The sequence below is a fragment of the Leucoraja erinacea genome, chromosome 9 (assembly GCF_028641065.1).
Source record: "Leucoraja erinacea ecotype New England chromosome 9, Leri_hhj_1, whole genome shotgun sequence".
In the NCBI taxonomy this organism is placed as follows: Eukaryota; Metazoa; Chordata; class Chondrichthyes; order Rajiformes; family Rajidae; genus Leucoraja; species Leucoraja erinaceus.
The window spans coordinates 36,785,280-36,798,742 of record NC_073385.1 but is presented as its reverse complement, the minus strand read 5'-3'; the positions used below and the strand labels follow the sequence as shown (position 1 = coordinate 36,798,742).

Below are 13,463 nucleotides of genomic sequence, written 5' to 3'. Positions count from 1 at the left end.
TTTGAAAGTTTACTAAATTAGTGATTGATCACCAAATTGAATAATAGCAAAAAGGAAATTGGATTACCTTTTTAAAAAATAAAGTCAAACAACTTAAAAATATTTAATAATTTTGTACCAATAATCAGGAACCAAATCAATCATATCAAAAATTATAATTAATGTGGTGAATAAATATGAAATTAGATTTAAAAAAAACACTTTTGGTGAAGTAGTTTAAATTATAAAGTTCTGTTTCTGTATATATTTCTAGAATTGTTAACAATATCTCCTACCTCAGGTGGAAGCTTCAATTGTTCCTGTTGAGGTAGAAGTCTGGGAGAAATCCGCCATGTTTGTTTAAGTCTGGACTGGTATTGAACTATTTAAATGCTTTATAGTACCGGGAAATAGGACTGGGAAGAAAGCCAATTCATGCTCAAAATAATGAGAGCTTTCCGAAGTTGGGTCCACTATATTCGCCTTTTGAGCATGTCTTCTGTCTGGGAGAACTGACATGGCGAGTCTCCAGCAGATGTTTTTCATGCTTGGAAACATTGGAATTTCTTCTCTTGGGTGGGAAACATATTTTGGGAGGAGCTCTTTGGGAGGAGAAATTACTGACTTGTTCATTCAGAATATTGATCTCTTTTAATAATTAAATCCTTTATTAAATGTATTAAATTACTTTGTGTAAATGGTTAAGTATGAAATTATTTGTCTTTGTTACGAGAAAATACAATGCATTTGGGAAACAGTTTTTGCGTAGTGTTTAATTATACATCATACAAGAAGTAAAATAATTCTTTAGAAATATTCATAGTTTTCAGTTTTATCTACTGAAAACTATTTATGTTAAGTACTTAAAAATATGCACTTTCAGAAACTTGTCAGTAAAAACAACACTTTTTTTTGTAGCAATAATTGTTAAGATTTCTAAATGAGTTAATCAGGTTTTCAATTGATGACAAAAAAAGTAGGGTGCCAGAAAGGGAGGTTAGCATACTTTGTCTCGTTGAATGGAAGTTTGCAGGAATGGGGCATGGAATGTGCAGAGTCCACCAGGTTTTTATCCTTCATATTTCCTGATGCGTAATGGTGAATCATTTTCAACCATTGTATGGTGAGAGTTGAGGTTGGATACATGGGATTGGAAAAATAATATTGAAGAAAGGAAACATTGAAGTTGGCTCGGGTGACTGGTAAAGGAATGGGATTTCAAGATTAAGAAGATGGGGATTTGAAAAACATTGTATACTGTTACAGTTTTCTATTTTGTTGTTTCAAACTTGAAACAAGTGACTTAAGTAAAATCCTGATTGAAAAGCAGTTGAGCAAACTGAAAACGCTACAGACTACAAAGGGTACATGTTGCAGAATTTACCATTAAATTACATAATTTGTTGTCATTACTGGCAAATTACCCTCAATCTCAAGGAATCGCCCAAGAAGAAGGAACCGAGTGACCTGATACGAACAGGCTCCAGTAGAAAAAAAAATCTTCACCATAGCGAAAGTTAAACGATGTGAATGTTTTTTTTTACTTTTTAGATAGTGAATAATTAAAAACCAAGATAATAACAAGACAATATTCCAAAATGTTTCATAGGTGCACTGTAGTTTTTCACTTCAAATAATAAAAAAAATCCATCTTAATTAATTCACTAATTCAAATCATTAAACAGAAGACCTGGATTTTTTGTTTAGTATAAGATGAATTTTCTGCTTAAGAAGGTTGTTGGGTCAAAGTGGGTTCTGAGGCAAGTTAATGGTAAACCAACAAGCTACTCCAAGCAATGATGAGCACAAAACTACTGGGTTGCCCTATAAACTCATCTGGTTCATTAATTACGTGGGAGGAAATGTTACCCAGTCCTGTTTTTACGTGACACCTGATTCAGTTAACTCTTAATTATCCTATGAAATACCTGGCAAAAAACAGTGCTGAAGGCACTCAGCAGGTCAGGCAGTATCTAAGAAGGAAATGGACAGACGATGTTTCAAGTCAGGATCTTTCTTTAGACTGAGACCAGACTGATGAAGGGTCCTGACTCGAAACGCTGTCTGTCCATTCCCGTCACAGATGCTGCCTGACCCGCTGAGTTCCTCCAGCACATTATGTATTTTGCTGAAGGTTCCAGCATCTGCAGTCTTTTGCATCGCTATGAAATACTCACACAGGCCATTCAGTTCAGGGATAGGCAGTAAACGGAGCCCCATTTATGCCCCTTTCTGAAAAATGAAGTATTTCTTTTTAATGTGTATTTGCTTTGTATTGTGATGTTAAAACTACTACAGACGCCAATGAGAAATAAGATATTTCTTTAATGCATCGGGCCATGTTGGTTGGAAAATATTTCATTTTCCCAGCCTGCTGATTTGCACCTTTTCTTCTTTCCATTAAAGATGCAGAGGCAGCACATGTTTGGTTTAGTCCTTAAATACAGTGTACTCGGTTGAAATTATTGATAGTAAATGTATGAAGTTCATTGTGCATGGCTACTTGATGCTGCAAAATTGCCGTTTCCACAAGTTTGCCAGCAATAAACAAAAATGTAAATATTTCTTTTTCCAACTAATAAATTGACTGAGGAATACTGCTACCTGTTAAGCTTCCATTTTTGCACATGGGTGGGCTGAGAATACTGCAGCTATATATTCCTGTGCACCTGCAGCTTGACCCCTCATCTCAGACAGCATATAGTACAATGACAGATGTATCAGACTCATGACTATGTCTGTTGACCTGGAGTCCAGGCAAAATGAATTAGAGCTAGCTGGATTTGAAAATTGATTCCCTAATTATTTCAATATGAAATTTAAGAAGCCTTCCACAACAATAAAGGTATCTTAACATTTAAAAAAAAGACAAATGAAAAGACATACTATCCTTTTAAACAGATTTGTTTTCTTTATGAAGAAAGTGTGTATTGGACCTGTATGGTCAGGCCGCACTACAGATTGGCACCAATCCAGTTTGTTTTTATGACCTTGAGTTGGAATGAGGGTAAGCAAACATTATGGTTCTTTAATAAAATGAATAATACTCCATCTTTAGAATCTAATATAGTTCAGTTTTTTTAGTGGAATTTATCCAATTAGTAATTCCTTTATAGCATTACATATATCTGAAAGAATATTTTTAAGTGAAAATGTACAGTAGAAACTACCTCAGAAGGCCCACAGAAGCCAACTTTACAGTGTTGTAATTGGAAGCTCAGCCGTCTCCTTTCTGAATGGCTGATTGGCTTGCCAATCCTATTATTGTAAGCAATTGCTGATTCTTAGCAGACTAATTTACTTGCTTAATTTTTCTTATGTCATTTTGGCTTGTTTTTAGGGAAAAAATGTGCTGTCAGCTGCTAGTATTTCCATTTTAATCCATGTTACCAGAAGAAGACAAAGTTAGCTTGTTTTCAGTAAAACTTGATGCTTGCTCGGATTAATTCTGAAGACCCAGGGATTTGTGCCAGTTTTAATCAGAAAGCTGAAAATCAAACAAAATGTACACTAATTTTTACTGCCAAATGGAAAGCTTAAAAAAAACAAACAATAGTTGGTAACAGTGGAAGTTTTTCTGAGCATTATTTAAATTTCGTTTGATTAGATCCTGGTGTGTTTTATATGAAACTCTTCATATTTTCACTGAATCAATCTTTGTCCAGAGAACTGAAAACAAGTCTGAGTTAGGTGCTGAATTTGGTAAATGGGGATCTGGTAATATTTACCCTAGGAAGAGAACCTTTGGAAGTTTGTGCATCCGCTGTCTTAATTTGGTGATTGTGTATATTGTCTTTCTGTCAGATTGACTGATGACTGATCTGGAGATAAATGTCACTTTGATATTTTGCTTGCAGAAATTGGTCATGTAATAATTAGGTAAGCTTTCTCTCACACAAGGTGGAAGTACAACTATTATAAGCACACAGACCATGCATGGATTCACAAGCTGTGTGTCTGAGCTTTTTCAGGAGTTGCTTATAAAACTGTTTTGTGTCATGGCAGCAGCTTGGTTCTTAGCCAATGTGGAAGGGAATAAAGGGGGTTGGAAATAAATACTGATAGAGTTTAAGAAAAAAAAAAAGTTCATGTTCATATCCTAACTTGTCCCTGTAGAGGATCAATTACAAACAGTTGGCTGGAAGGCTGATCCAAGATAAACATTGTGCTAGAGAATTGCACCAGCAGGTACCAAGGGCCTCCATGTAGTCAGGCTCTTTCCGTTAATGTCAAACATGGCCACATTGCCTCGGGGTAAGGAACTGCTCGGCCTCAAGAGTTTCTCATGATGACTCAGAATGAATCAATAAATTAGACAGGCATTTTTACATAGTTAGGTATTTTCCTGGATCGCTCTGAAAAGGTCATCAATTCTCGGAGTTGTTTATGAGTGCCCTGGGAATTGAAGTATGCCCTGTTGAGTAAGATTTGCCCCCTTCTCAACATACATTATATGCTTGCACCAGCTAGCAATCATTTGCCTTTAAATTTCTTTCTTTGCATGCAAGTAACATTTTTAAATGATTTTTTAAGATTTGAGATGTATCGTGTCCTTGTTGTCCAGCTGAAAAATGACACATTATGGCACTGAAAATATGCTTACGTTGTGCTCTTAGTTATTGAACAACAAAAGGGTTTATGAAAAAGATATCACAGGAATAAAATTATTGGGGAAATAAAAGTGAATCTTAAAATGGAGAACTTGCCAACTTCAGCAGAATCGGTTTGCTGTTGGCTTGATGCCAATCATTTACACAAGTTATTTATTTAAAGAAATAATTTTTAGAACGTATAAATATTAAATGATGTATGATCTATTTTTATAGAAATGGGGTATTTTGCTACCTGTTGACAAAAATATTTTAATGTAGTCTTGCTTTCCAGCATTTTCATTGTTCAAGGGAATGAAATGTTAATTTACAAGATTTGGGATCAATATTAGTAAAGACAGGCAGTCTGGGGATCTTGGGTGTTCCAGTTTATGATCAGCGCTGGCCAACCATTCATTTCCAGCCTCAGTTTCAACTTCTGCAGTGATCATGGCTAACGCACAGTTTTGTTTCATTTGCCTCATGCGCTAGTGCATCACCTGATGGTATTGTCAGGGCGGGAGGCACTAAAATACTCTTGCCCTTTCTCCACAAACATTTTGCCAACCATCTCTAAGGAGAAGTAAAGTTGCCTTTTCTGAGTGATGGAGAAAAAACCCTCTGAAATTAACCCTCATTGAGAACATGACCACATGAATGGAATCGGACATACCTAGGTCATAGATGGAAGAAAGTTATTACCTGCAACAGATGAGAAGGATAATAATCAGATGAAAGTCAACTCTCTTTTAGCCTCACACTTCGAAGAAGTGGAATATTTGTTACAATGTTGATTTGCTTGGTAATGTAGGATGTGTGCAATTATATTTCTGAGAAGTAGAGCAGGTGTTTATGTGGTTAGATGGGCCTCCAAGGGAATGGTTGAGGGAGTGAGCTTTGGGTGGTGAGTTGGAGAGTGCAGAGCGAGGAAGTAGATTTTGTGAGGTTTGGCATAATCCCAAAGTCAAAGGATTTAAATGTTTCATGGTAGTATTATATATGTTAAAAGAGGGGTGCCGTTGTTTTGTACAAAGTACAAAGTGCTGGAGGAACTCTGCATCTGTGGAGAGAGTGGATAGGTGATATTTCAAGTCAGGACACTTCTGACTCTTCTTCGACTGTAGTCTTGCAGCTACTTTTTAATTGAACAAAGGCTTGGGGATAACCCCTTACCAAATCATTTGTGAAGGAAACACTGGAAGTGAGCATTGCAATTCAGCATTGTCTTTGCACATCTCGTGCAGGTGTGGTGAATTCCAAATGTCATAACCTTCTCAATCTTTGATCCCGTTCTGTATGCCAAGCGCAGGAGTTGGGGCTTAGTTCTATGCCATACCTTAATTTTTTTTTTGACCTGAGCACATGCATTGAACATTTGGATACGGTTGCTATCCTCAACAATGCAGAGCATGCTGAGTTCAGCAGCAGCCTTCATCACCAAAGAGTGTGTCCATATTTTGCAGTGGTTCAAAATGTCCTGTTTTTGCACAGTGTTTAAGAAGGAACTGCAGATGCTGGAAAATCGAAGGTAGACAAAATGCTGGAGAAACTCAGCGGGTGAGCAGCAGGAAATAGGCGATGTTTTGGGTCGAGACCCTTCTTCAGACTGATGTGTGGGTGGGGAGGGGTGGTGGCGGGAAGAAGAAAGGAAGTGGCGGAGACAGTGGGCTGAGGGAGAGCTGGGAAGGGTAGGAGAAAGCAGGGACTACCTGAAATTGGAGGTCAATGTACATACCGCTGGGGTGTAAACTGCCCAAGCGAAATATGAGGTGCTGCTCCTCCAATTTACGGTGGGCCTCACTGTGGCCATGGAGGAGGCCCAGGACAGAAAGGTCGGATTCGGAATGGTAGTGGTGAGCCACCGGGAGATCAGGTTGGTTATTGCGAACCGAGCGGAGGTAGGGCAGAGTCCCCCTTGTCCTCACCTTACACTCTACCAGCCGTCACATACAACAAATAATCCTCTGACATTTTTGCCACCTCCAACGGGATCCAACCACTGGCCACACCTTCCCATCTCCTCCCCTGTCTGCTTTCCGCAGAGACTGCTCCCTCCGTAACTCCCTGGTCAATTCATCCCTTCCCACCCAAACCACCTCTCTCCTGGCACTTTCCCTTGCAACCACAGGAAATGCTGCACTTGTCACTTTACCTCCCCCCTTGACTCCATTCCAGCTCATTATCATAGGTGAATATCCTCTTCCAATATCTGTATTTACCAGGGCAAATGTCCCATGATGATCATCAAAACACAAAGTGTTGGAGGAACTCAGCAGATCAGACAATATCTGTGGTCTGTCTCCATGAATATAATCATTTGATATAGATAATTATTTTATTAGTCATTTGACAATGTTATTTGGAAACTACTCTGGAATGAATAATACTACCTCCAAGAATCTTTATCACTGTGTTACACAAATCATCAGATATGGCCACTATGCTTCAGCATAGGAAAAGAGAGGTGTACTGCAAAAATAAATGAGGAGCTTTACACAAAATAATAACTGCATTACCAGCATTTATTCACCAAAGCCCACTCTACTAGAAGAATCCGTGAAGACTCCCCTGATATGGATACTGAGACCAACAAGATTTAATTATTTTTGTTACAAATATTAACAAAATATTCTTCATAAGTGATATATTTTAGTTGGATGTGGGCAGGTATGAAACCAGAATGATAAATGGAGTTAAGGTGAGCTATGAACTAATTTAACAGCAGGACTGCAGTGAGGATCTGAATACTTCTGTTTTGCAGAATAATTAAATCAGTAGAGGAGGCCATTTGATTCAAAGATGCAGAGACGTCCAGCTAGTTTCCTTACCTTGTCCTTTCATTATGGTCCTGCAGTTTAAAAAATAATATTTATTCAATTCTTTATTAGCCACAAATAAATTGATATTTGCAACAATCTCAGGATTGCTTTCAGGGTTGTAACAACTCCCAATGTAAACATAAAAGTTCACAAATGTTGCCCCAATTTCTTTTTGCTGAATCCTGAATCTGAATCCTCTGGTCCTCGAGTAATGGAGGCAGTTTCTTTCTAATTATCCTTCTCTAATAAACATGTCATGATCTTTTACACTTCTAGTAAATCTCCTCTCAATGTTATCAGCTAAGAGGAAAACAACCACAGGTTTTTCTACTCTCTGGCCATTGAAACCTGTCATCTCTGGAACAATTCTCATAAATTTCTTAGTCTTCTGTAAGTAAATTCATCAGATTCGGATGCTATATTCAAGTTGTGGTATATCATGTAATTTATGAAGATCTTACAGAGATACCTTGCTTTTATGCTTTACCTCTTTATTTATAATACTTGAGCTTCCATCTACTTCATTAATAGGCCTTTTTCACGGGGCGACTTGTAGCCAGAGTGAAGTGGTCGTGGTCTAGCACGATATCACACGATATAACGGGGGGGTAGACAAAGACTTCCCACGGTACTCGGCATTTCTGTTATTTGTGCGAGTGACTTGTCCGTCTCCCGAGCTTTCCCGTTAAATCTTGAATGACATTGTTAAATCATCACGTGGCACAAATGATGTCACTTTTATTTCACACACTATAAATATCCTCCCTTGGTTGAATTGGTATATACACACACAAAGCAGAGTTTTACTGTGTATGTGGGAGACACAGATGGAGTGAGCACAGTTACCGGGATGATTGTAGGGGGGAACTGGAAGCAAGAAAAGACCGGGACAAATCAGGGCCAACAACAGATGACCTCAGCAGGGTATTTTGAAGATCGGGTCCCGACCCGAAATGTCGCCTAACCCTTTCCTCCAGAGATGCTGCCTGACCCACTGAGTCACTCCAGCACTTTATGTCTATATTTGGTTCCCTGATAGGCCAATTGTTGGCTAGGGATAGTGTGATCCCAAGAGGGAACCAGCGTTGCAAACCTTGGACTGGTTAACCGACAATTACTGCATGGGGGGGGGGGGGGGGGGGGGGGGGGGGGGGGGGGGGGGGGGGGGGGAGAGAGGTAAGTTACCTAAAATTAAATAATTCAATGTTCATAGTGAACACGGACACAAAATGTTGGTGTAACTCAGCAGGTAAGTCAGATCTGGGAAGAAAAACATAAAAAGCTGGAGTAAGTCAGCGTGTCAGGCAGCATCTCTGGAGAAAAAGTATAGGTGGCGATTCGAATCGGAACCCTTCTTCAGACATCCTAATCGGAATTGAGTCTGAAGATGTGTCTCGTCCCGAAACATCACCTATTTTTCTCCAGAGATGCTGCTTGACTCGCTGAGTTACTCCAGCTTTTTGTGTCTGTCTTCGTTTTAAACCAGCATGTGCAGTTCACTCCTTTACACGGGTCTCTGGAGAACATTGATTGGTAGCGTTCCGGACCCTGCTTAGGAAAGGCATCGATCGCTGGTCGGCGAGGATTCCGAGCTGTATCTCTCAAAGAAGTACATGTGAAAAATTTCTCACGGACCATAAAAATGCGGGACCATTCAGTAAAGTCCCTTTTAAAGATTATAGTTATTTTCTTGAATCTCATTAACATAACTGATGAATAAGTTGATGTCCATATGCGGATGCAAATCTTTATTTTTTTAATTCAATCCCACAGAAGACAATTTTTACTCACCTTCTGTCCCCTCTGTCCAGCTTCCGGGTTCACCGTTCGCAGGAGTTCCCACGGTACACGCAAGAGTCAGTACGGATATCACACTGGCCACTACGTGCATATAATGTTGCAATGTTCAACCACAAGTGTACAAGTCACTCTTGGAGAAATTCAAGCTTGTTTGAATTTTCTCCTGAGTCACCAAGTTACACGAGTACCTGCCGTTAGCGCCACGGTGGTCCACGAATGCCGTACGGTTATCGCAAGAGGTTCCCACGATGTTCAACTCTGGTTAACTCTTGCGTCAAGTCGCCCCGTGAAAAAGGGGTTTTACTCCTTTCCCAATTTGCCCTACCACTTATCCGTAAAAGCAGTCAAGCTTTTGTTTTCCTATACCCCTTTTAATCATTATTGGCTCTCTATTTGTTTCCTTCATTTTCTGCATTTAATCTTGTTGGTCTGTTTGCCCATTGCATTAAATAATCAGTATTTTCTTCCAGTGTTGTTTACTTGTTGTGTTTTGAAGAAAATTCTATGGTACATCTTATTCCTGATGTTATGAAATACTGAAAAAATTGCAAAACAATAAAAAAAACAACCCTTTAAAGTTTATTAAATTTTTAATTATTTAAAATTATTAAAAAATTAAAACTAAAACGTCTAAATAGTTTAAAACATTCAACTCAATGCAAACAATTAAAGTCTGAATTTCACATGTTCTCTCTGAATTCTACTATATGCTGGAGCCACTTCCCAAAGATGTGACATTGATTGTGTAGTCATTGCAAGATAGGTTGAGTCCACAGGATGTAAATTGCATAGACCACTATTTTCACACAAGGAAAGATCAGGTCCCAGCGCTTCCCCAAAACCTGTGCGAGCTGAGTTGGTCTATTCATTGTAAAGTAAAACTTTTTCTCATATTACACCACTACATTGTGTGTTTCATTGTACATATCCATCAGCTTCACTGTTGCTCATGGGTAAGCTGGCATACGCCCTTACAGCTCTCCTTGTCCAAGGTCGCCTGTTCAGTGTCACACCATTTTTTCATCCTGTCCCTGTGCTGTCTTGTAGTGGGTTAAGCTTTTGAGATTTAAAAAATCAAGCTGCAATTTATCCCATAGATAAAGCATAACAATAAGTTTAATTTCACCAAATTCACTTTCATATCTCAAGGGTTATGACCATTTTCATACTGGAAATTAGCATCTTGTTCCCTTTTTTCAATGGACCGTACAAAAAAGCTGTGCTTGGATAGTCAACAGGCCATTTCTAGGAAAGATTAACATTTTTAAAGTGTCCAAAGATTATTCACAAATAATTCACAATATAACATGATTTTTATATCTAATTTACATTATTTTATAGGCCAAATGGAAGGAATTTAGTGTTCAATTGCTGTAAATAAATGCCCATTTAAATCGGCTTTCTAGTGGGTTCATGTGGAACGCGCCGGTTTAGAACGTTGACATAGCGCTGGATTAGTGCCCTCAAGTGCCAAGAAAAATACTGCGATATAAAAAGCCCAAAAGAGCTATTCGTTATAGATAATTTGATATATAGGGTTATATATATGCCCCATTTAATGTAAAAATAAGGTACATACCTTTAATATATAAAACCCTTTTGCAAGAGGTTGCGAGAGAAACAGTAATTTTAAATCTATTATAACTATATTATCGAGGCCTATAAAACTAATAATACCTTTTGCGACTGGGTGTGGATTTTTCGTTAAATTTACTAGGCTGAACATGTGCGAGCAGCCTAGTAAAAAATCGGAAAACTCAAAATCGCAGGCCTGGCTGAGGGCACCAATGGCGATTCAGAAGGTGTACAAACCTCTGTACAAGAATTTCTTGTTGATATTATTGCCGTAGTCGAACCTTTAGTTTTAGGAGATAGGCAGCAACCAGCTGTACCACTGCGCCACTGTGCTGCTGTTAGGATGAACTATGTACTAACGCTCGGAGTCCGATGGTAGGTTTCAGGCTTCTTTATTCACAGTTTACAGTTGTTACATATTCAGAAATGTGGAGATGAACCCTAGACTACGCTAGTGTACAAGCTTATTTTAATCACACACACTGACTTGGATCGTGCTTATTTCTTATTGATCCTGGTCCAGGGGGGTCTTTTGGCTTTGCCTCAATACCTATGTCCAAATAAGGGATTGTTGTTCACAGGTCTGACAGTTCTAACAAGGTCTAAGCTGTTCTTTTGAAGGAATCAGCAATTTCTAATGGACTCACTTCAGCAATTCTCTCCAACGTCACCGGTACTGGCTTTGTTTTCTTTATTAAGAGGCCATGTCCCCCAGCCCCATGGGCTGTCATTGCCTGTCCATCCAGCAGAAGGGAATCTCCGAACTTTAGAGCACGCCAGTTCAGCACCTGTATCCAGGAGAAGGTCTATGAGTTGGCCTCTCACCCTCTCCGTTACATATACTCATCCCCAAGTTGTTTAACAAGTGCGGGGAGGTGAACAGGGAGTGCGAGGGTGGGCTCCATTAGTTATTGCGGTGTCCAGGAGCTATTTGCTTAGGGTCGAGTTGCATGAATCTTTTCCATTCCTCAATTTCATTGGCAGGAGGATGCAGGGCAGGGAAACTTTCTAGCAGGGGTTCTGCTGGAGAGATCCTTGGCCTTTTGGTTCAACTGGCACATCTTGGCACAAAGCCCCTGTTTTCCTCAATAGTTACATTTGTGCGGGTCACCTGTCTGTCGCATCCATTTACCTGGGTTGGCTTGGCTGCCATCCCACCTGCATAACCCAAGTTTTTCACCCCATATTCCAGCTGCTGGCAGCCAGCCACTACCATGGAAAATGGCCTATCATTACTCTCCTAGACGTGGCCCTAAGCCACGTCTTCATGTTGTTCCATGCTTTATTCAGGTTCTGCTCCTGTGTTCCCAGCCCCCGTTGTACCAATGTTTTGAGTCTCCGAGAGTCCTTTCCAGGCACCATGACCGTCAAGACCTGTAGCCTGTTCCTGGGATGTAGATGGTATATTCCTCGCAATCGGCCCAGTTGCTCCTGTCTTCATTCCTCTTTTTTGGGGAATGCATTAGTTTCTTGGACTATTCTCAGTCCTCCAGGGTAGAGGTTCCAAAGAGTCACCATCCTCTGAGTTTCTTCTTATCTCAGTCCTTTATGGTCTACCTGTCAAATTGTGCCCCTGGTCTAGGGAAACCCCTTCCTTGCAGCTAGTCTGCCAAAGCATTTATGAATTTTATAAGTTTCAATGAGATTTCTTAATTTTAGAAACTCTGAAGAAGACTGCCTGAGTCTCTTCTCTCACTACTAGCCATCCGACCGTAAAGTCAGTCAAGAGAGTCATCACAGCACTCCCTCCGTGGCAAATATGGCTTTTAGTTGGGAGAGACTAAAATAATGCAGAATATTCAAGCTATTGAATTTAGCACCCTTGGACTTCTTCATTCCATTTATTTTATAGTCTGTAAATTTAATGCAGAAGCGATATTTACCTGAATTCCATTTCCTATAAAATTAAATAATAGTAAAATAACCTGCCTATATATTTATCCAGTAAAAATTCAGCTGCATTTTTGAATGTTTTACTTTCGTAGCAAATTGATTAACTTTGAATAATTTACGTATATAAGAGTGACACGAGTTAACATATAAAAACATTTCAAGTGGATTAAGTTATGAAATTGGAGAATGTTTCCATTGATGTTACAAGGATTTCCTCAATGCTACATCCAGTTCACTTGTTTTAAATGAAGTTGCAGTTCCTAAAACAAAAATACATGACATCAAAAGTTTAAATTTATTTGATGAAACGCAGCTTAACATAACTCTTGGGTGGCCTATCTGTACAACTAAATGTTAATCCTGGTTTGGATTAAAGGGTAGTTTAGAAATTTGATTGTGTAGTTTTTTTTCCCCCTAGTTTTAGTAGGAACAGGAATTTGATTTGTTTTACATTTTCTGGAAATTTGACTGGGTACTTCCCGTCATGAATCACATTTGCATTCAACAGCTGGTTTCTGGGTTGGAAATGTTCAGAATGATACTTTTCCTTATGCAACATTCAGTTTATAAAATTAATTTATAGTATCTGGCTATTGCTAATAAGGCCAACATTTATTATTTGATTCCTAATTACTTTCCTGAAACCACTGCAGTCTTTCAGTGAAGATATTCTCACAGTGATGCAGAATAGGGAATTCCAGGATATATTTCCAAGTCAGGATGATGTGCAACTTCTCTTGTAACCATAAGACTTATGTAGCTGGTTCAACTGAGTTCCTGATGTTTTTCCCCCTGATGTTGAAGATGG

General features: G+C 39.0%; 1 protein-coding gene across 2 annotated transcripts in view; it reads left to right on the top strand.

Annotated features, from left to right (window-relative positions):
• slc25a21 (solute carrier family 25 member 21) overlaps positions 1-13,463 on the top strand; it is a 339,982-nt gene that overhangs the window by 156,228 nt on the left and 170,291 nt on the right. The window contains exon 1 of one of the 2 annotated variants that reach the window (XM_055640537.1): positions 2,905-2,986. The exons of the other annotated variant lie outside the window; for it this stretch is intronic. Coding sequence (XP_055496512.1) covers positions 2,920-2,986 — 67 coding nt within the window. The 5' untranslated portion in view covers positions 2,905-2,919. Of the gene's footprint in view, positions 1-2,904; positions 2,987-13,463 lie in introns of those variants that run through there. 2 annotated transcript variants of the gene reach the window in all.